We start from the raw sequence: 24,963 nt of genomic DNA on the forward strand, positions 1-24,963 counted from the left end.
TGACCAGACAAAAAATAAGATATTTTGGTTTCATATTGTCTGCCAAAAGTAAATTTAATAAAGGCTATTTTTTATTTGCATTGTCCATACTGTCCCTACCTTTTCTGATTTGGGGTTGTAAAAATAAGTCCCTGTTAGCAATTTCTGCAACAGTTAAAAAAAAAAAAAATATATATAAATATATATATATATATATACATACAGTATATCTTGATATTAATACTTTGTGTTCGATTGTGAGATCCCTGATGTACTGTATATTTAAATATGTAGTACTTAAATTTAATGTAGAAGCAGTTGTATTGTAGAACTGTTTATTTAGCTTTTTCATTTTTGTTAGCAGTGCACATGTTTAGATGTTTGAGTAAAACCATAATGAAAGATTTATGCAAGCAAAGTTGCATCAGGCAGCAGTCATCAGCAGTATGTCTCTGTGTTCCTTGTACTTTCTGTCTGGAGCAGGTTGGATGGTTTCTTACTATTTTCCAGTTGATTGTCTTGCTTGCTTTTTACACCATTATACACTAAATAGAAGGAATGTGGACACCCCACCTTATTAAGTTCAGAGATCAAATATATGAAAAAATATATTTCTAACTTTGTGCCATCAGATTTGGCTAGGACTGTGCCCCTGTGGACAATTTAATTATTAGGATGTTAATGTCATGTTTTCAACTTTTGGTTACATTCATGACAGGACAGGTGGTTATTACTGGTTACATGAGATTCATCAGTTTAAGTTCAATATCAAACACCAACACTGGCAATTTTGTATCTCCAATTCAGCTCACTTGCATGTCTTTGCACTGTGGGAGCTCCCGGAGGAAAACCCACATGCAAACTTCACACAGATAAAACCTAAACTGCTACACCTAGGGATTGAACCCAGGACCTTTTCATTGTGAGGCAACAGTGCTCCCTGTGCTCCCTGTCCCTGAGCTCTGTAATGACATGCTTTAAACATTATAGTTTGAATCTGTTGATGCATGCTCAATAATCCAGGTACACAACATAGATCAACCTCTTCTGGCCAGGACTCCGTGATTTACATCCACCTGCAAGCCAGCGGCCACTCATTTAATGATGAAGATGTGAAGAAACTCCAGTAACCTGCATCTATTCCTGACATGAATCCAGATAAATGTCTTTTGGTTTATTAGTGCTTGTCTATACAAATGCTCTTTTGGCTATATGGGCTCAAATTCCCATAGATGTACTCCTTATTAATGCCCATGGTTTTGGATTCGAATCATGCGGTGTACTTTATCACAGCTGCTTCGGTTCTAGTTCTCATTTTTTTTCTCTTAAAATCCTAGATGTTTGCCTTCTTTCGATACACCAGAGGACAGTTGTAGCATCATTTATTAGACAGGCTTGGAACACACTGCTCAGTCCCTTGCTACTTTGTTTTATGGATAAGTTTTGGCACTGAAAGTCACTCACTCATAGCTGTGTACACAGAGCATGAAGCAGTTTTTTCTTCTAAAACTGGGATGATTTATGTGTGTGTGTTTCTGCAGAATAATCATTCATCCTTTCCCTCATCCTCAACAGTAACAGTGTTAAACAGGCTTTTTTTTTTTAGCACAACAGCTGTAATACCTGTGCTCTGCAGCAGACTCGATGCTCTTGAGAGCCAGTGCTTCAGCTGACAGTTTTTTGGGACAGTAATAGAAGTCTTACTGACAGCAGCCATACAAACATACCTGCTTATTTGTTTATTAGGATTTGAACGTCATGTTTTACACTTTGGTTACATTAAGGACACGAACGGTAGTTACTCATTACATGAGGTTCATCAGTTCACAAGGTTATATCGAACACGGTCATGGACAATTTAGTGTCTTCAATTCACCTCACTTGCATGTCTTTGGACTGTGGGACAAACTCCACACAGAAAGAACCCAGACCGCCCCACCTGGGAATCAAACCCAGGAGTTGCCGTGAGGCGACAGTGCTACCCCTACAATTGTCTAATCTAATCTTGTGACCTTACCTGTAAACCTTGATGGAACTTGTGCCTTTAACCCCAAAATAAGTCTTACTGTGTTTGTGTAACTTTGTTTGAACAACTCTCGTTGCCATCCACTTCCAAAACATGTCAGTAGGAAAATTGGCTACTTCAAATTCCCCTTGATCTGAGTAAACAATGATTGGTGTTGTCTGGGGTGGGTTGGCACTTTGTCCAGGGTATGTAGAATGTTCAATCAGGTGAAAGTAGTAACTGATGAATCTTTGAACCAGGTCTAATCTTATTTGTGTTCGGGTAACTGTTTTAGTATGTTTATCTGATGCATGCTTGATGCAGCTTGTTTTTTGGAGCTTCTCCAGCAATTGCGTAAGCTTTTCAATAGCAGAGGATGCTATAGAAAATAGCTGTTATGAGTATGTGCAGCAGAGACTGGCAGATGTTAGCTGTGCAGCAAGTCAGTGATGCTGTTTGTGGTGCTGTCAGCTCTGCAGCTGTGTTCCAGCTGCTGTCACTCCTCAAAGTGCTCACTTTTCTCAAGCACCTACCACACGGTTCATAGTTCCTCTTTTATTAAAGAGCATTGACGTTCACTCGGGCTGAATCCTCCATCTGCTAAACTGCCTTGGTGATCGAGCAATGTAGATGAAGATTAGAAGGAGATAAATACTCCAAACCAGTGGCTAACATGTCATTTGTTCTTTTGTTTTAGTATATACGCTATGGATTTGATATGTTCACAACGCCATATAGTTGTGAACCTAGCATCCATGTAAATGTGTGTGTATCCACTGCCAAAACAGCCCTGACCTGTCTAGGCATGGACTCCACTAGACCCCTGAAGGTCTGCTGTGGTATCTGGCACCAAGATGTTGGCAGCAGATCCTTTAACTCCTGTAAGTTGTGAGGTGAGGCCTCATTGGATCGGATTTGTTTGTCCAGCACATCCCACAGATGTTCGACTGGATTGAGATCTGTGTAATTTTAAGGCCAAGTCAACACCTCAAACTCGTTGTTCTGCTCCTCGAACCATTCCTGAACCATTTTTGCTTTGTGGCAGGGCGCATTATCCTGCTGAAAGAGGCCACAGCCATCAGGGAATACCGTTTCCATGAAAGTGTGTACATGGTCTGCAACAATGCTTAGGTAGGTGGTACGTGTCAAAGTAACATCCACATGGATGGCAGGACCCAAGGTTTCCCAGCAGAACATTGCCCAAAGCATCACACTGCCTCCGCCGGGTTGCCTTTTTCCCATAGTGCATCCTGGTGCCATGTGTTCCCCAGGTCAGCGACGCACCCGGCCATCCAGGTGATGTAAAAGAAAACATGATTCATCAGACCAGGCCACCTTCTTCCATTGCTTCCTGCACATTGTGGTTGAATAATAATAATCGTCTGCAGGCAGCAGTTACATTCCCTCGTTTGTTGGGAAATTGAAAGTCGAACGGTCCAAGGTCCAGTTACACAGTGGAATGTGTAATGATGTGTTTGCAGATTAATGTAAAGTGACATCTTAAACCTGTGCAGTTTGAGTAATGCAGCAGCAGGGGGCAGACTGGTTCCACTGAAGATCTGTCTGGGCAGAGCCGTTTTGCTTCTGATTTATAGTCATAAGCTTGTCATTTTAAACAGCAGGATTAGATTAGTCAAGCATGTCTGAAATATGCACTGTATAAGCTGTTATAATACTACTATTATGTTCCACAGAGCGTTTTATTCTGTGTAGCAGCTTCTTATAGTGGAAAAAGGTGTTGTTCCTTGGACTTTTTTAAAGGTGTTTATAAAGGTGTGCTGAAGGTCCTAAACAAGACCGTAGTATGATTCATTAAATGTGATTTACAAACCTGTCTTGCCATGAACGTAACCAAGGTGTGGAGTTAAATCCCTGAATAAATAAATAATGGCGTGTTGGACCAATAGGCCAGGTTTTTTTTTTTTTTTTTTTTTTTTTTTTTTTTGGACAATTTTTTCTCCCAATTTGCGTTATGCTTCCTCTCTACTGGTGCTGACCCCCGCCCCTGATTGAGGAGAGCGAACTGACACACGTCTTCTCCAACACGTGAGCTGTAGCCAACTGCATGAGGCGAGTTTTATATGCAGATCAGCCTTGAGCATAGAGAGCCACACCCTGATCAGCATTATTCCTCTACTCTGTGCAGATGCCATCAACCAACCAGCAGAGGTCAGAATTGCATCAGTTATGAGGGCCCTATCCGGCTTCCTACCTGGATGAACAGCCGCCAAACGTTGTTCATATAGCCGCCCAGCCGGATGGCAGAGCTGAGATTCGATACGATGTATTTAAAATCCCAGCTCTGGTGTGCTAGCGTATTTTACCACAATAGGCCAGTTTTATTGCCTGTTTAGCTCATTTTCACCACATATGGTGGTAAAACAAATGTTGGCCCTCATGCATGTTGACAGTAACCCGAGTGTATTTTGGTGAGTTTTAATTAGGTTAAAAAGTAAATTTAATTCTGTGGTCATGCAGGTGAAACATATTATGGAAGGTACATGCACGTCTGATACACAGATTGCTTGTCACTAATACAAGTGTCAAAATGACACATCGTAGACCATTTTTACAACAATCTTGTATTTATACACTTGAATCTTGCACTGTTAAGTGAAAAAGGTGAGAAATCTATTACGATCTAAAAGAGAAATGCTGGTGTTGAATTAGAACGTGGTGAATGTGCTAACAGGTGATGACCATTTACTCTGCAGCTCATTAGAAAGCCAGCTGTTTATGTTTTTCTGCAGACCATCAGAGACCCTGTGTTAACTGTGTTAGAGGTGTGTGGGTCACAATGATGAGCAAAGAGGAGAAACTCTGGCCTCCTGGGTCAATCAAATGCTAAACGGTGCAGTTAAAAGTCTCGCACAATCAAATGACCTCATTAATAATTTAGATTGCTGAATTATGTGCCATATGAGTTTCATTTGGCTTAATACAGAAAACGTTTTGTCTATATTAGGGAGATTGCGGATTTCATATAGGATGACAGTTTATTCAGATTTAACATCTGCTATTTTCAAACCTGGTTTTTGCTTATTGGTAAACTTATGAACCTGATCAAAGTCAGAGGCAAACAACTAAATTTGCTCAGTTAAATATATCTACTGTATTTATTTTATTCCAATTTGAATCATGTGTATACAGTGGTTTAATGGTTCAATGAATGTAAAAGCGATGTAATGATTTTAAGGATATTTGAATTCACTGTTGCTATATTAATTAACAAGGTCATATTTAATATCTGCCCCGAAATTTTAATTTCAGTTTTCCTCTATACCCACGTACAACTTCTGAGTACAAGATGTGGTTGAACTGGCCGCTCAGGTGGCGCAGCGGTAAAGTACGCTAGTGCACCAGAGTTGGGGTTCTGAATGCATCGCACAGGGCTGAGGAATAATGCTGATGGGGGTGTGACCCTCCGTACACAGCGTCCATTAGTGTATGAACTCGACTCGTGCAGGTGAAAAATGCCGTCTGTACTGATTGCGTACCGGAGGGGGCGCAAGTCAGTTGAGAGGCGTCCTCAGTCAGCAGTGAAGGGTCGAACTAGTATAGAGGACGCAATCAGGGTAATTGGACACGACTACAATAGGGAAGAAAAATTGGGGGAAAAAAGTGGGGAAAAAATAGATTAAAAAAAAAAAGATGTGGTTGAACTGCATTTTTTTTTTCTAAAATCAAATATAACAATAGCATGTAAAGGGTGTTGAAAGTGTAGAACAAGGACTTAATTAACTTAAGCTAACAGCACTTCTGAAGCATCAGTGAAAGTGATTGATGGCTTTATGGAGGGACACGTCGAAGAAAGATGCATTCGAGCAAGGGTAGATAAAGTGGGGCAGGGTATCAGTCTTACAGCACATTTAGATGTTAGTCTGTTACATGGTCTCCCGGTAGTGATGGGTCTAGTGAAATAAATTCATCACAACTCTTAAAATGTAATGGTGTTCTGTACATTTAATGTTTGATCCATAATCCACCAGAGGATAACTGGCTGAGCTGTTGTCACATGCTAGGCATTGTTCGTTTAGTAATAGACCCACCTAAGCCCCTTCCTCCCATTATCCTGTGCTGTTTTGTGAATGAATGCTCCCCCAACAAATTCACAAGTGCAGCCTTGCATTATTTGTTAATAAAATAGATGCAGCCGCTACAGAAATAATAGATGAACCATCTGCAGTTCTGATAAAGTTCAAAATTTAGCATTGTCTCAGTTTTATTTAGTATGTCTAACTTGTGAGCTAAAAAAAAACAGATCAGATTTTGTCAGTTTCATGAATGCTATGCTGCTATTTGGAATAAATTTGGGGTGCCACCTCAAGGTCTGTTTGTACACAAAAGCCCCTTTTCCACTGCACTGTGACCAACATACATTACAATACTATGCACATCCAAATCCAGAACTCTCCAGACTTTTATTAATGTACTGAAGTCTGTTCCCAATTGCACAAGGTTATGCAGGGAAGTAGGATGGTTTTGCTTAAGGTGAGGCTGTGATGACATTCTCCACCAACTGCTAGGAGCAAACATGCCACAGTAGCTGTAAACACTAGCAGTAGCTATTAAACAACAGAGCAACTTTGAAATTTGCCCCACTGCAGTTGTTGTGCTTTTTAATTTTCTTATTTGCTTAAGTTTTTCTCTTTTTAATGTTTTTAATTTTTTTTAATTTTTTTTTTAATTTTTACCCCTTTTTCTCCCCTTTTAGCACATCCAATTGTTCAATTAGCATCATGCTTCCTCTCTGTCTATGCCGAACCCTGCCCTGACGGAGGTGATTGAAGCTAACCCGTATCCCCTCCGAAACACGAGCAGCAGCCAGATGCATCTTTGCCACCCACACATTGACGAGTTTGGCGCCACCTAGCGTTGCATGCGGAGAGACACACCCTAAGGGCACCCTCTCCCATCTCTGTGTAAGCGCCTCCAATCAGCCGGCAGAGAACGCAATCGCATTCTGACAGAGAGAGACCCACATCCGGTTCTTTGTCCCACCCCCCACATGAGCAACCGGCCAATCGTTGCTCATATAGCCACTCAGCTTCGAACCAGTAAAGCAAGGCTGGATTCGATACCACGCTCTCAGAATCCAGCCCTGGTTGCAGCGCGTTTCTTTTTACCGCTGCGCCACCTGAGCGGCTCATGACTGTTTTTAAGTCAAATCTGTTTTACTTGGTCCCTGGACAGCACGCTTGCTTCCATTGTCATAAAGGGTAACCACATTAAGCGCAGGGTACCTGGGTACAGTACTGAATACTTTGCAGTGGAAACCACCACTAAATGTAGGATCAAGGATTTAAAAACGTACCTTTTTCAGGGTACCATGCAGTGAAAAAAGAGCAAAGGTTTTATTAATTGGGAACTGGTTGACAAGCTGCCTTGTCAACAATTTTCCTGTTTGCTTTTTTGATTCACCATGTTTCCAGAGAAACTGTGTACTTGTTTGAGGTTAAATGACAGCCTCAGTTATGTGCTGTTATGTAAAGAATTCTTAATTAACCGTTCCTACAAAAGACCACTTTGCAAATCATTTGTAATACATTTTTTAATACCTGTTTAGTCTTAACTTTTCATCAAAGGATTTTTTTATGTTTACTGTTTTTAAATTTTTTACATTTACAGAATGTTATGCTTATTTACTGTTAAGTGAAACCCTGACAATGCTGCTATTCATGTATCACTTGTTTAGCAGTCTAAAAAAATCCTAGTGCATTTCAAATCCACCCAATTTCATCAGTGAATGAACTACATAAAAGGGCCAAGTTTCCCAGTCGTAGTAAGCTGCAGATCTTCAGTGATCCCTGGAGTGTTACTGACATGAACTTGAGACTTTCTGTGCTTACGGATTCCTGTGACGACAAACATTTCTGACCTGTCGTTGCTCAGGCTTTTGCCAGCTTTGGTTGATTAAAATGAATCCTGCTTTTTGCTCTGTTAGTGCGGTTCGTTACAGTAAGCATGAGCGCTTCCTTTTGAGTTCTGGTGTGCACCAGATAAGTGGACTGAGAGTGCTTGAGTGGGGGGGTCTTGGTATGTTTCTAAATGAATTCTGATGCGATTCGTTTCAGGTATGAACACAATACAAACCGTAGGAATCCAACCTAACCAAACCTGTGACATGTCACATGATGTGACATTAAACACGTCGAGAGAGAATAGTGTAAATTTTTTTGTATGTGCAGTGGAGGAATTTCAGGTGCTGGTTTGACTCCTTTATTAATTGACTCAATCACCTCGTGCTGTGTTTTCAGTTGGTAAAATTATTAATGGGATGGATAATGTTTTTAGGAGAATGTAAGAGTTTTTAAATATGCTGCATTTTGGGGTCTCCGGCTAGTGCAGTGGTCTAGTGTGTCCATACAAACACAACTGGAAGTTCAGACCGGGTCTCTTCATGCTGCCGCAGTAACATGCAGTCTTCAGGACTGGTTTACATTCATGTGGATTTAATAAAAGGAAAGATTTTCACTTACCACAAATGTACCTTGTTGCCTTTAGATAGCTACTGTCAAAAATGTTTAGCTAGTTACAGCATTATGCTTTATTGTAATGAGACAGTAATGAGAATTAAAAATGAGAATCTTGCATCAATCTATTAATGTTTTCTTTGATTACGTGTGATGCTAGCAGAGAAGCAGCTCCATATCATGATGCTCCCACCATCAGCTAACTATGTGTGGTGATCTTACCTGCAAAATAATCAAAAATTTTTTACTTCTGTACCTTTGCCCATAACTGCCCCAGATGTTGATCAACTTTCAAAATTCTTGTACAACAAAGAAATTTAACTTCTTAAAAATATTGGTTACCATGACAACCATTTGTGTTTTTTCTCAACAGCAGCAGACCAAAATATTGTAACAATTTTTTTTTCTACCACTGAGGACAGAAGTTTAATTCGAAATGTGTATCTGCTTAAACATTATACATTGTATAAGATTACTTGCAGAATTTCTAGAGAATAACTGGAAAATGGAGAACATGCTGCATGTGATCTGTGAAACTGGTAGCTATGAAAGCGAAGTGGTTTCTTCCTGTAATTTTACGGGAGTTTCTACTTGTCACTGTCACCCTCGGCTTGCTCAGCAGGGGTTTTTGGTCTGTCAGTCCTGGATTGTGTAAAGTTGCTTTGAGACAATGTCTTCTCTAAAAAGTGCTGTACAAATAAATTTGACTTGATTTGACTCAACATGTCAAATTTCTAGGAAAACTGGACTAATCGTCACTCTGAATTACTCATTGTGATCTGGAGCTACAACAGTGGCAAATGTTGATTTAAATTTTAAATTCTTTTAAAATTTTGGGCAAAGGTACAAAGTACTGTATAATATTCAAGGTACTGCATAATTTGTGTTACTTTGTAATAACAGTTTACTGTTGGCTTAAAAAGAAATAAAAATATCCTAAATTCAGCGACATATGTTTTGTGTTGCTGCCAATTATGAAATTAAATGGTGGGGAAAGTAAACCCATAAATACTAAGACTTTAAGACATAATTGTTGTATAAAATAACAAATGTAGTTATGAAAAAGTATCCCCTTCAGCCAAACTTTAACCTCAGCTTTCTGGATAATATGAAAAATAACCCTCTTAATCCCTCTGTTGGAACAGTGCATCATGCGTGGATGTATCTTCCTGTTTTGTGTGGAAGAGCTGCTCATGTTTGATTTAATTTACTAAGGGAATTCCGTAATTTATCCATCAAACCAGTAACATATTGACCCAAGTGGTTAATTATAAAATTCTTGTTTTCACAACTTGATCCTTCCAGGAAAATCCTGATCTTGTAGCATTTTTATCTATTAGAAACAATTTAACGCCTTCATTTGAAGCCTGTAGGTTTGAGGCAGCCAGGCCAACAATGCTGGTCTGTGGGATGTGATGGAACTCACACTGTCCAGAACTCACCAACAGACTTTATTCTGCCAACACACTAAAATTCTTTATAGTTTTCATTTGTTACTTTTTTGATATGTAATCGTACTTTTAATCATTCTAGTATTTTTATTTAATCTAATTCTAATTTATTCAAGTTATCCTTCAGGCCACCCAAGGAGGATGGAGTCCCTGTTGAGTCTGTTCCTCTCAAGTTTTCTTCCTTATAATATTTGGGGAGTTTTTTCTTGCCACTGTTGCCCTAGGCTTGCTCAACAGGGGGGTTTTGGAACTGGAGTTGCTTTGAGAAAATGTCTACTGTAAAAAGCGCCCTACAAATGAAATTGACTGCGTGGTGCATATCAATGTCTGATGTTTGACTATAATGCCAATTTATGATTATTTTATCACTTGTTTAAGTTAGTTTTTTTCAATTAATTAATTTTAGATAATTATAAATACTTGTTTCATAAAGACACAGCCAGTGTGGACATGGAATGTCAAATGAACCAGCTTATAGGACTATGCTTGTTGGCCATTTCATTCAATTTCATTTTTTTAAAACAAAACTTTTAAGATGGAAAGAAAAAAATATTATATAATTTATTATTTTTATTTTGGAACAATGTTGAATTAGGCTCCAAGCTGTCCAACACTACCAAAATCAAAAAAATTCCACAATTTGTTGTTTGTGTGGGTTTCCTCCGGGAGCTCCGGTTTCCTCTCACAGTCCAAAGACGTGCAAGTGAGGTGAATTGGAGATACAAAATTGTCCATGACTGTGTTTGACATTAAAGACTGGAACTGATGAATCTTGTGTAACCAGATGTGCCAGGTTGCCACAGTTAAGGGCCATTGAGCAAGGCCCTTAACCCTTAGTTGCTTAGACTGTATACTGTAAGTCGCTTTGGATAAAAGCATCTGCTAAATGCCGAAAATGTAAATGAAATCCTGAACAGGATAAAGCAGTTAATGAAAATAGGATGATAAAATATTAATAACTATGATGGGGCAGTTGTAGCCTAGTGGTTAAAGTACTGGACTAGTAAGCGAAAGGTTGCTGGTTTAAACCCCACCGCTGCCAGGTCGCCACTGTTGGGCCCTTAAACAAGGTATTTAACCCTCAATTGCTTAGACAGTATACTGTCACAGTACTGGAAGTCGCTTTGGATAAAAGCATCCGCTAAATGCTGAAAATATAAATGTAAAAATGTAAGCAAAAAGTGAGAGTACATGAGCTTATAATAATATACTATCTGATAAGAAAGCTTGAAGATTTGCTTACACAGTTTTAGGCAAAATGATGATGAGATAGTAGAACATATGTTGTGTTCACTGCTGTATTTATTTTGGTGTAGTGTGGTGTCATTTTGCTGCTATGTACCTTTGTATCTAGGCTTGTTTGGACCATGAATTACAATGCTGCCAATGTCTCACAGTGGGACCCTGTTTCTTAACATGTTGAAGGGATAGCCATAAATGAAAAGAGAAAGACGTTATGTTAATTTATCCACTTCGAATAGGGTGGTTTTTATACTGCTTTGAAAAAATGTTTGGGGGAAAAATGATTTCTGGTTTGGCTGCATGTAGCTGCTGTGTACGGTTGGGTAAAGCCAGACTTGTAAAGGTCATCAGAGACCTGGTGTTCGAGTGGACTTGATGCTGTTTTTTTTTATGTTGGAACTTCTCCTAATGGCCCATGTGCCTTCCTCCCAGTCTGTCAGAATTATTGATAATCAGACAACAAGCATTTGGTTCACGGCAGAGCCGAGAGCGCTGAATACGTGCCAGCTCGAGGTGGGCCGAGCCCGTGTTGCTCGTTCTGTGCTCGAAAAGCTCATCCTCGAACACATGAGGTTGGGATCTTTTATATATATCATCTGCAAATCCATTACGTTTGGAGTTGATGGGATGGATTCATCAGCTTATTGATGCTTGCCAAGCTTTCCAGGGAGGGTTTACATGGACTAATTTCTCCCTGTGGATCTCTGGGCTAGTCTGCATGCCTTGGCAGCTGCTAGAGAGACTGTTGTAGTACAGTTTGAACATAACTGTATGAATGTAGAGACTTGAATGTAATATTTGATATTTTTTTTCCCTTTAGAATAGTAAACTTGCTTTCTGCCTGTCTTAAAGTTTCCTAAAACTTCTTTTTGTGAACTCCCCCCCCCCCCCCCCCCCCCCCCCCACACACACACACTGTGCCAAAATGTCTGGAGATACTCTACACTACTCTGTTGTACCTATGGGCAAGAATTTATCTTTGGGGTGCTACAGCTCTTCATTATTCTTTAAAACAGCTGCAGTTTAGATAACCCCAAAATGGAGCTTATTATCGTTTGGCATTTGGGGTGATTTATGAAATGATTTGCCCAAGAGTTTGATTTTATTCAGCTGTAAGCAGCACCTTATTTTGCACTTCTCATTGCTTTTATGGGCTTGACCATAACTTATTCTCTGCTATAAAATGAACAGTGTAATTTTAAGGCGTGCGCCACCTGCAAGGTGAATGGCAAGGTCACAGATCCAAGTGTTCTCCTTTACTCAGCCTGTTAAAGGTAAAATGGCTTAATGTCATGCCAACTACACTGAATTCTTGGGAATAATAAAGGGTTTTTTGCATGGTTGTAAAAACAAGACTCAATATGACATGCATGAGTAATACTCTAAGCTGAGAGCTCATCGATAGATAGATAGATAGATAGATAGATAGATAGATAGATAGATAGATAGATAGATAGATAGATAGATAGATAGATAGATCACTTTATTAATCCCAGAGGGAAAGTCAGGTATTACAACAGCTCAAGGTACATCAGAATAAATGAGTAAAGGCTCAAGTTACACAAAAAAAAAAAAAAAAAGTAAAGTACTCGGTTAAAAATTATTAATTAAATAGGTTTAAGGTACGTAAGAAATATTAAGTAAGTGTTGCAGTACAATGTTGGTAGGTAATAAATATATATGCAGTATGTGATAGAAAAATTACAAAAGTGTCTTGGGCATTAAATATCCATAAATGTGCAATGACATAAACAGAGTGACAGAACATGCTTCATGATTCTGTCCTGATAGTCCTGGTATTAACTCAGTGAGCGATGATGTCCCAGCACAGTGGGGATGAGTTATACAGTGAGATCGCTGTTGGTACAAACGATTTCCTGTATCGTTCCTTCTTACAGCAGAGCTGGATGAGTCTGTTGAGTAGTATCCACACACTGAACTGATGAGTAGTATCCACCATATACTTCGTTCCACAGTGCTAATGTTAGAGTAGAAAAGTCTCGTTTTTGCCTCGTCTTAGTACTGTGCAACTATTAATCATACAGTAACATGAATTAACCTTTATCCATCCAATTAAATGTTACGTCCGCCCACAGAAATCACAATAAATTACAGAAATGCATTTTATAAGTAGGTACAAGAAAGAAGACACTTCCACAGATGTCATTTGTTTGGAACAGGGTAAACATACTTTTTGGTAGTGTAGAATGTTCTACACTGGGTTGATTGCACTAATGTTATTATCTAACAAGTGATTCATTGCAACTCTACCTTTAAACGATTCTGCATTAATAATCTCCATAATCCGATGGTTTGAAAAAAAAAAAATGACATGCATCTAAATCAAGTTTCTTCTCTTACCTCTGTTTGAATTTAAAGCCTTGTGGCTGGGCTCTGTTGAAGCAGCTTTGTTTGGGTGAGGTTGGAGATCATTTCAATGCCAGGAAACAAGCTTGAAACACAATTTTTGTATGTTGCAGGTTATTTATCAGTGCCTTAAAATTAATGCATGCCTTAAAATCATTAATTCCACTTTATTACATCCGCACTTCATCCTGATCAGGGCTATAGTGGTTCTGTTGATGTCCAGAAATACCGGGTGCAAGTTAGGAACATGCCCTGATGAGGGGGTTAATCTATTACTGGGCTTTGGCTCTAGATGTTTTAGTACTTCGTTTTCGTCCTGCTAATTGCTTGCTGTCACCAAGGCTGTATTTCCAAATATAAGGTCTTCTGCTTCTGGCCTTGTGAGGTAAATTGCATTTGATACCTCTCTAGCAAAGTTTAAGCACTTGTTTGGCTAAGAAAAATTGCCCTTATGTGCAAACCCAAGGTGAGGGGGAGTCTGGTGGGGGTTAGATTAATGGATTGTGTATGTTGTATTGATCCGTCCAGTGGTTTTGTAATCCTGGTCCTCTTAAAGTTGTAAGCATGGGTCCATGTTAAAGGTCTTTGATCCAGGATATATTTTTTAAAACGGTTCATTACTCTGGGTGTTTTTTTTTTTTTTTTTTTTTTTTTTTTTTTTTTTTTCTTTTTTTTTTTTTTTTCTCTTCTCTGTCTCTACCCTTGTGAATCCTACCACTGTTATCACAGTCTCTGCACACTGGCTCCTGTTTTTCCTCATCAGAATGTGTATTCCTCAGGCCTATTTTTTATTAAGATTTAAATGAGGCCGTCTGTGGTGGTCACATTAGAAAATCTATTATAGCAGCGGGTGCAGGCCTCCCGGGTACAGAAGATCGATAGTGCTTTGTTGGTAGAATGAAGGCTTGGTTGGGCTGTGCTCTTATTGTCACTACGAGACCCATACCACTGCAGCTGGGTTTTATAATCCCCTATGATCTTTTGAAAAGGTTATGCAGAGTCGCTGCTTCACATGTGATTTAGCTTAAACAGTTATGGCTGCTTTGTGTTCAGAATTCTAACATGTACTATCTTTTTACCTGTAATACTAGGGGTGTAACCGTTAAACTCAGCTTCCAATTTACTGTGTTAGGATTAAATAGCCACAAACATAAAATGGGATCGGGAGCTTCATGATATGGGTTTTAATGGTCTTACAGGGGAGCGGCACGGTGGCTCAGTGGGTAGCACTGTTGCCTTACTGCAAGAAGGCCCTGGGTTCAATTCCCAGGGGAAGTGGCCTGGGTCCTTTCTGCATGGAGTTTGCATGTTCTCCCTGCGTCTGCATGGGTTTTCTCCAGGAGCTTCGGTTTCCTCCCACAGTCCAAAGACATGCAAGTGAGGTGAATTGAAGATACCAAATTGTCCATGACTGTGTTTGACATTAAAAACCTGAGCTGATGAATCTTGTTTAATAAGTAACTACCCCTCCTGTCATGAATGTAACCAAATTGTGTAAAACATGACATTAAAATCCTTATAAATAATAATGGGGTTGCTGTTCAGGGGTCAGCCTTGGATCCTTAGTTCTAGTGAAGGTATATCTTAATGCTTCAGCATACCAGTATATTTTGGACAATTGTATGGTTCCAACTTGGTGGGAACAATTTGTGGAAAGTCCTTTTCTGTTTCAGCATGACTGAACCAGTAAACAAGCAAGGTCCATAATGGCATGGTCGAGTGAGTTTGTTGTGGAAGAACTTGACTGTTGTCGTTCATCCTAAAGGTTTTCAGGCATTGAGGTCTGTACACTTTGCGAGCCAGAGATTGCTAGCCAGGCCCTCATGTCCAACATCAGTGCCTGATCTCACATTCTCTTCTGCATGAACTGGCACCCCACACACAAACACTTAGAAAGCCATTCTAGCAGAGTGCAAGCTGTTAAAGCTGCAAAGTGATGACCAACTCTCCTATTTATTACCTTTGTCAGCCACACCAATCTCTAACAGGCGTTTTAAATAAATTATATACTTCCAACATTTAGTAAAGACAGGTAACTGGTTTCATCACATCCAACAGCTCTGGCATGAATTGGAATGTTGACTGTGAGTCTTTTCATTCAGCATCAGTGCATGTCCTCACAAAGGCTCTTTTGTAATAAATGGAAGGCTTTCCTATATGATTGGAGGCTGTTATAGCTGCAGATGGTGCTAAGGTTACTTAACTTTTAATAGGTTTCAAAAGTCAATGCTTTTTTTATTTGAACCGTCTGGTTGGAGGGGAACGTCATGGGGCTTCTGCTCATTAGGTCTGTAGTATGTTTGCACTTGTTTGTGCATTGTTGATATAAATTCTTGCTGTTTTTCTCTGCAGGTGGTTCTGAAGATTATTAAACACTACCAGGAGGAGGGCCAGGGCAATGAGGTGGTGCAGGGCGTGCTGCTGGGCCTGGTGGTGGACGACCGGCTGGAGATCACCAACTGCTTCCCCTTCCCACAGCACAACGAGGACGATGCTGAATTTGATGAGGGTAAGGGAGTTGGTGAATTTCATGTTTTTTTTAAAGCCCTGCACAGATTTACGGATTCTAATTTTCTGTGCGAGATGAGACCCGCATGTTGATAAGCTGGTAGCTGGTAAGTGAGCAGTTGCTCTGCAAGCTTCTGCTGCCAAGGCGAATGTATTATTGCAGCTCTGCTCTAGCCTAAGACAAATTGTGTTTATTGTTTCCTTGCTGGGTCTGTGTACATTAACATCATTGTACATTTAATTTTATGGCATTTAGTGCACCATTTTTCTTCCTTTCCCTTTCCTTATTTCTCCCAATGTAATTGCAGTGTACGCAAGATGCCATACTGGACACACCAAAATAACACACGTATCCAATAAAAGGTGAAGCTGCCCCATACTGTGCAGCATGCCAAACCCAGCATACAATAAAACATTTAATCCTTCAGTTTATCATTTATGACCACAACAGACCCTAACTGCAAAGACCTTAAAAGAACTATTCAACAACACAAAAGCCAAACCACTCCTAAAATATCTGTCAATAACATAACTAAAACAACACAAATAATGGACATACATAGACAACAGACACAACTTGACTAAATAAAACGGAATAGCAAAAAAAGACATATTACAAGCTCGTAAACATGTCCCAAGGGCAGACATGGCATTAAAAACTAAACTTTTACCTGCGAGTCTCAAAGAGAACCTCACTACGTACTACTGCAGGCCTCAACCAGACAGCAGAGGCAGCAATTGTAAAACCTCGTCACCCTCCTTCTTACACTCAGACAAAGCCAGTTGTGACTGTTTGTATGCCCGACTGGGCAGTAGTACCGCCTGGAGTGTGATATTTTAGCGGTTAATGCACACTTTTACCCAAATCAGCTTACAATTGACAAGTGACAGAATACAATCCAAGCAACTAATGGTTGTAGGTCTTGCTCAAGGGCCCAACAATGGCAGCTGGGCTTGAGACAATGACCATTCGATTACTAGTCCAGTACCCTAACTGATAAGCTAACACGCAACATCTGTTTATGACATAAACATGGCAGATCAGAAAAAAAAAATCCCCAACTGATCTATTAGTTCTAGCTAATAATGAGATTTGATTTGCTCAGTATCGGAACAGTGCTTCGCTAGCGGTAATATAGGGAAGGACACATTGAGTACCTGCTGACCATTGGTGTCCAGACTACAGCCTGCAATGTTGAGATAAATCACAGTATACTCATGTAAAAATACTTTAATTTTACTTTTCTATTGGGAAAATTTAATTAAAATAGCAACTAACTATATCACTGTACATGTAGATTCCACTTGTCCAACTTTATCGTTTTACATTTTTTCTTCATCTGACCACAATATAAAAGATTTCACATTTTTGCCATTGAGATTTGTGGCAGCTTCAGGCTGTTTACTGGAAAAAAATATATTTGTATATATTTTTATTCTTTCTCTGCCTGAGTGACAGTTCTGCTATGCAGGTTTAAACATGTTTTCTGTTAGAAAAGCACCAGTGAGATTATAAAACGCCTGAGTGCTGGAGTGCAGTTCTAACAGAAATCTTTTATACCCACACACACCGTGGAGGAGAGAGTCCTCATATGCATATGTTTGCTGAGCTGCAGGGGAAAGGTGGGCCTAATCACCTTCACAGTTTTCCCCCCAAAAAAAGCAGCAAAGACAGGACGTGGGAGATGAAGAAAAGGACAGAGGGATTAAGACTCTTTGTAATCTGAGCACACGCAGGCAGAAAGGGTGCTTAAATCTCTTGCTGCCCTTGTGCTAGAGTACTTTTTAAAGTGGTGTTCCGAAGGGTGTTCAAGGCTCCGAAACATTATCATTAAAAAGAGGATGAACTTGTACCTGCTAATCTGCCTTAGATTCTCTTGCACAGAAAAAGACAGTGTGTCAGCTACCTGTGTCAGGAGCTGAGCTCATTATCTGTGCTTTATTGGTATTGGTAAAGGTTGTGTGATGTGGAACGCACCAGTTCTGTTTTTCCATTTTTGACCCACTCTGATTATTGGCTGACTCACTACGCTGATTTGATATCCTGCTACGTCTTTGGGCCATGCTGAATCTTGTGTTGTCAGCTTGTACCTGTGATATAATAGCATGGTTGTGTGTGTGACTATATGTGACTAACGTTAAAAATGCAAGTATTAGGGCGCTTAGGTGGCACATCGGTAAAACACGCCAGCACACCAGAGCTGACATTGAGAACTCGTCGGTTTGAATCTCAGCTCTGCCACCTGACATGCTGAAGGATGGTGTCTGCACAGAGACAAGGGATAATGTGGACAGGGTGTGTCTATCTGTACGCAAAGCTGATCCACATATGAGCTCGCCACACGTGTCGGAGGGGTTGTGTGTTAGTCACGGCTCTCCTCATTCAGAGTGGAGGTCAACATTAGTAGAGAGGATAAAAAGGGTAAAAATGCAAAAAAACGTAAGTATTAGATGTCTATATTCAGCCTAAAAAGGCTGAAATTAGGGACAGGGTTCTGTGCAAACAATTCATGGTGCTAAATTTGGCAAACCATTTCGTTTTTGATGCTTTGTGGCAACAATTTGGAATATGGCTTATCCTGTTTTAACATTACAGTGCCCCATGTGCACAAAATTGCCCGCACACAGTTTTCTGAAATGTTGTATCCTCCATAAAATTTCCCTTCACTGGATCCAAGCAGCTCAGCTTGAACCATAAGAAACCCTATTATACTTTCTCCACCAAACAGCTGACGCCACACCTTTTGACTCTAGTGTCCTCCAGGCAGAACACATTTTCACTGCTCTAGAATCTACTGATGTATTTCACCTCATTTTAGACACTTGAGCATATCAGAGTTGTCTAAGCAATGTGTGTGACTGCTTGTGAATGTCAAGCCAACCTAAGAAGTTGGCCTTATGTTGCTTCAAAAGCTTGTAAAACCCAGTCCAGCACACAAACATTCTGCCCTTTGTTGCAACCCGTTACTAAGCTGTCCAGGTATTTGAACTCGTGTTGCGTTCGGCTTTATGACTGAGCTGTTGTTACAAGACAGTTACTTTACAAGGTCATTTCCAGCAGGTCAAATATTTACTGTTAAGTACAGCCCTGGCGGTACGGTGGCAGGAAGGTCCTGGGTTCAATTCCCAGGTGGAGCGGTCTGGGTCCTTTCTGTGTGAAGTTTGCATGTTTTACGTGGGTCTACGTGGGTTTCCTCCGGGAGCTCCGATTTCCTCCCACAGTACAAAGACATGCAAGTAAGGTGAACTGAAGATACAAAATTGTCCATGACTGTGTTTTGTTATTAGAAACTACCTGACAAACGTCCTGTCATTAATGTAACCAAAGTGTGTAAAACATGACATTAAAATCCTAATAAATAAATAAGTACAGCTCATATTCTCTGCAAATGTTCTTTGAGATGAGATCCCTTGTATGGTTGATTTTGCGCTCATTACCAAAAGGGGAGACTAAATTAGGTAAATACAGAAGTTAGAAGTTGAATGTGCATACCTTTAACCATGAAGTGTCTATCGGTAAATAAATGCTGGATTAATATGTGATTGGATTTGACATTTTTCCAAGCTTAAGGTCAATGTTGGCCTAATGTATATGTTTTCAGAATGGGCTCATTGCTCTTTATGAATGTAATATTCTAAACAATGCAATTGATACAAATCGGTGTAATTTTCTCCACAGCAGTTAGCTGACACTAAAAGCATGCCAGCAATCTAATATTTTTTACGAGAATAGTGCTGGCAGTGGGTCATTACTGATCTAAAATTCTGGATGCGTTTTGGCATTTTTCAATCCGAGTTACTGATATTTTATCCTGTAAACAACAAAATGTTGCATCATGCAGATCAGCCACATAAAACACAGGACACCAATTATTTTCGAGCATACCACCATATTACCAGCTTGGTTACTGTAAGGATGTCTGTATCGCATAAGTATTGATTTCTGACCATATTTAGAGCTTTTGTAGTGCAATAAGATGGGAAATGTAAGCAAATTGTTGTTTTTTACAGTGTTGGGAGAAGTGGTTTTCATGCTGCCTTCATGCTATCCTGAAGAAAATATTTACCTCAGCTGGCCTGAAGGAAGAAATACAAAATATTATTGAATGCTTATTTACAAGTTTTAGCAATTTATTATTTAGCTTTTTTTTTTTACCACACAGTTTCTAAGATTTGTTCCCTGAATCTTGAACGTCATCTGCTGCAACACACTATTGAGCTTTGCCGCTACTTCACAAGCTACTTCATCAAATCACTTTGATTTGAAGCACTTTTATTGAAGTGCCCAAACCATTCAACTGTACAAGTCTAGACTAGATCTGAGAAGCACTTTAAACCTAATTTATTATATGAGGGCTTTTTTTCATGTCCTGTGTGTTGGTTAAGATAATTGCCTTCATTCTTGGCATAAATGCTTAATATAATGTCATGCACACTCGAGCATTGACCTGTCATTACAGCTTGGCATATGCTCTTAGTTAAATTGGCAGCTACGAGAGTTTGTGCATTGAAAATGTGTTTCTGGAGTCAGGGTCTGAGTAGAAAATGTCTCTGCCAGCTCAATTAGTGAAGTTTGCCATCATGATTGGTGTAAAGAACTGTACACGTAGTGGTCAGCTCTGTTATGTTCATAGACACAGTAAGAAGAAACTATTTCTTTAGCCAAGTTGTCTTCAATTCCCCAAGGATATAAGGATCTCTCTCTTTTTTTTATTTTTTTGTATTTTATTTTATTTTATTTTATTTTTTTTATAAATAAGTCAGGAGATTGACTTGGCCATGCATACTCCTTTACGTTCTTCTAAAGAAACCAGTCTTGTGTTATTCTAGCTTTAGAGTTATTCTTCTCTTCATAATATAGTCTCTTGACCAATAAGAATGAATTCTTTTTTGATATTTCCAGCTACTGTCATGTTTTTATTCAAGTTTAATGACTTAGTATTTATTTATTATATTTTTTATAAGAGCTTGTTTCTTACCCTGTATGAAGGTGGACATATAATATAAAGATGATATTAATATCCAGGTATGAACAAGGCGTAGAACCTCACCTACAGCCCTTTATCTAAATGGTTTGAAGTGGTTTATTGAAAGGATGAAGAAGGTAGTAATCTCTGTCACACTGCATACGAACTTTTTGACTTATGTATACATAAAAAAGACTAGTTTGACTAATGGTACATGTTCAAAGAAAAAAAAGAAACTAATAATAGGAAAACAATAGGGGAATGTGAAATATTATGCAGACAAACATCTACACAAGCTTCATATATTTAAATAATAGCATAAAGTGAAAGGCATATAACTGTAATGCTGTACCAGCAGATGTGGCTAATCCAGTAAAGTACTATGTATAGTGTCTGGCTATACAGAAATACCACCATCTTCATAGATGCCATTTCCCCAGTGTACCACTTGCTAGCTATTCCATGATCACCAAAGTAGAAAAATGTCAAATGGCTTGAGGATTTACGGTCCAATTCAGTTAAATACCTGTATTTGAAATCAAGTTTTTTTTCTATTGCGCTCGTTCAGAGAAGGGTGGAAACCCACTCGGTTGGAAGCTGATATGGAAAGAGGGCTTGTTAAAGGAGAGAGGAGCTGCGAGATGGAGCGTAAGAATGAGCTCTGTTTGCTTGGATTTTATGGTATGTGAGCATGCAGGTGTAGTCAGGGGAACAGTCAGTGCATCGTGTAGGGGAGCACAAAGTGATGGGGCATCATTAAAAATATAATGGGCTGAGGCTGTTGTGACTGAGGAAAAGTAGGCTGGAAAAAGAGAAAGGTACGGTGTCACTTGAGAGACCGGGCTGTGATGCAAAAGTAAATAGATGTGATTTAAATGTGTCTATGCCTGTAATGTATTAATTAAAGATGAACAGTTCATTATTTTGACAGACTGACTAGTGTGGGATTGTGGGGACCTTGGTTTGATCTTCACCTCTGGTCTAGTTCTGCCTGTAAGGCATGTTCTTAGTGTGTATTGTGGGTTTTCTTTTGGTTCTTTGGATGCCTTCTGCCTGGTTACCTACCACACTGGGAATACCTCATACCTAGGGCCCTACTACATTCACTGTAAAAATCACGGACCTTGTTTTTCAAAAATCACAGATTTTACAGATGTTTAAAGAAAAATGCCACATTTTATGAATGATAGAATACAATGCACAGCACAGCCTACCTTACTGGTTGAATGTAAACCTAAATAATTCAGTGATGTGTGAGGCTCATACGAAAATACTCATCTGTGTTTTGACCCCCTAGAATTGCGTCCACAGAATTGTTTGGGAGTTTTCCAAGCTCAGATACTCGAGTAGTGTGTAGCTTATTTAGACTTCAACATCTTGGACATTTTGACTAAGTGATTGCTAATTGAATTGCTGTAGGATTGGTAGGAGTGCCTCATGGTGCAAATTAACCAGTAAACGTTAATTAACCAGAGGCACTTGAATGCTTCGTGAATAAAAAACATTAAATCGGTAAACACAAACCTTAAATTTTGAATTACACGAGAAAAGGTTCATTTCACGGTCTGTGAATAAAGTAGGCCCTTACTCATACCTCATAGGGAAATGGCCAAAAATTTGTGGACACCAGACTGTAAGCTTGTTGGACATATCATTCTAAAACCATAGATATTATTATGCACCAAGTCCTCCAAATGTTACTGTGATGCCACTGATGAATGATAAGGCCTGTCTTGCAGGCAACATTCCTACCCAACCCAAAGGTGTTTAATTGGGTTTTGCTCAGGGCTTAGTGCAGGCTATTGGAGTTCCTCCACACAGACTTGTCAAATATTGTGCTTTGTACACAGGGGCATAGTTATGCTGCAGTTTATAGCTTACAAATATCAGAATTTATTTTGGTTCAACTAACTTGAAACAGTTGGAGTTTCTTTATTTGTCATATATACATATTTGGGGACAGTGGTAGCCTAGTGGGTAGAGCTTTGGGCTAGCAACTAAAAGGTTGAGATTTCGAATCCCAGCTCTGCCATGCAGCCACTGTTGGGCCCTTGAGAAAGGCCCTTAATCCTCTCTGCTCCAGGGGTGCCGTACAATGGCTAACCCTGTGCTCTGACCCCAGCTTCCAAACAAGCTGGGATATGCGAAGAAAGAATCTAATTTTATTGTACACATGTACATAATTATTTATAAGGCATTCTTCTTTTTCTTGTGTGTACCATGCAATGAAATGTTTTTTTTCCGCATGTGCCAGCTTGTTTGGAAGCTGTGGTCAAAGCACAGGGGCAGCCATTGTACAGTGCCTCTGGACCTGAGAGTGTTAAGGGCCTTGCTCAAGGGCTTAACAGTGGCTGCATGGCAAAGTCGGAATTCAAATCACCAACCTTCTAGTCCGTAACACAAATGATTTCCTGTCTGCTTCCTAAATCGCAGTGTGTGTAGCTAAACAATTTGAAGTTTCCTCTCTAATGAGCTGTTTCCACCTACCTATAAACCAAACTCACCTGACAGATTTACTTTACTTTAATCTTGACAAAGTAGAAGTCTGGCCCTGTGAGACTATTCTTTCACTGATCGACTGTATAACACGAAGTCATTTTATTTGATTTTTATCTCTTTTTTTTGCTGCAGAAATGAGGTTTGTTTATGAACTGATATCCAGAGTAATATGACAGCACTGTTGACCTTCTCTTGAACTCGTAGTAAATTGATATTTAATGATGATGATCTAAGATGATATTCTCAGTGTGTAACAATCAGCTACATGGGTTTGGAAAAGGTGCTCAGCATAATGAGCAAGATGCACTAATGGTGCAGTATTACAATATTCTGTTTTGATTGATCTTTAAATCGTTCACAACTTGTGTTCATCTGGCTGCAGATAAGCATCAAAAACAACAAAATTATGTCCATTTTCATGTTTTCCTACCTTTCTAACCTGGTCAGAATCACAGCCGGTCCAATTTCCCCGGAATCATTGGGAACAATGCAGTAACACCCCCCAGGTGTTAGTCAATTAACCGGTCAGGCAGATATGATCGGCTAACACCTGCACCTTCTAACACAGTGCAGTTCCCATACACTTTATTGACACCAGTCTGCAGTGGATTCAGAGAGCCTCACAGTATACAGAGTCTTGCAAATCCCACCAATCAGGCTGCATATTGCTGAGACAATGAGGAGAAACCCCATTCGAACCTAAGACACAGCCTATGTTTGTCAGACGTTCCGTCTGCTTGGTAGAACTGCTGAGATTTAAACTAATGTGCTCAAACTGTTTGCGGTGGTGAGCTAGCATTATAGACCACTCCGTCACCTGAGTGCCAGTGTTTGCTTAACTTTTGAGTGCTTGTGATTTTAGTTTTATTGATTTAAATGCACTTACATTTTACATTTATGGCATTCAGTAGACTCATTTATCCAAAGTTGTAGCTACTGGGGCAGTGCTAGCTCAGCAGTGAAGGTAATGGACTAGTAATCAGAAGGTTGCTGGTTTACGCCCCACTATTGCCACTGTTGAGCCCCTGAGCAAGCCCCCCTTGAACTGGATTCAGTTATATTAGTCACTTTGGATAAAAGCATCTGCAAAATACCACAAATGTAAATGTAATTACTTTTACTCACTGGCTCAACAGTGGCAACTTGGTGGTGGTGGGTCTTAAACCTGTGATCTTCCGATTACTAGTCCAGTACCTTAACTGCTGAGCTACCTCTGCCCCGAATGAACACTGAAACTGCAGCACTGCAAAGCATTAACGTTTAATATTGTTTGATTTTATAGAAATATGGTCTTATTCTCTGCTGGTTTGTATTAAGGCCTTGAGTTACACAAAGGTAGAATCCATATTTAAGTCACATAAAGCACGCACTCTATAAAATCTGCTTCAGGCGAGATGTAGGATGTCTCAAGATGCCGTGTTAGTTAACACACTGCTGTGTTCTGGCAGGTTCTGTGCTCCACTGTTTCTCCA

General features: G+C 39.6%; 1 protein-coding gene across 1 annotated transcript in view; it reads left to right on the forward strand.

Annotated features, from left to right (window-relative positions):
- eif3hb (eukaryotic translation initiation factor 3, subunit H, b) overlaps window positions 1-24,963 on the forward strand; it is an 86,953-nt gene that overhangs the window by 4,002 nt on the left and 57,988 nt on the right. Inside the window, exon 2 of the mRNA XM_063013170.1 lies at window positions 15,870-16,026. Within this exon, the coding sequence (XP_062869240.1) occupies window positions 15,870-16,026 (157 nt within the window). The remainder of the gene's footprint in view (window positions 1-15,869; window positions 16,027-24,963) is intronic.

Source organism: Trichomycterus rosablanca, chromosome 2, assembly GCF_030014385.1.
Source record: "Trichomycterus rosablanca isolate fTriRos1 chromosome 2, fTriRos1.hap1, whole genome shotgun sequence".
NCBI classification, from domain to species: domain Eukaryota; kingdom Metazoa; phylum Chordata; class Actinopteri; order Siluriformes; family Trichomycteridae; genus Trichomycterus; species Trichomycterus rosablanca.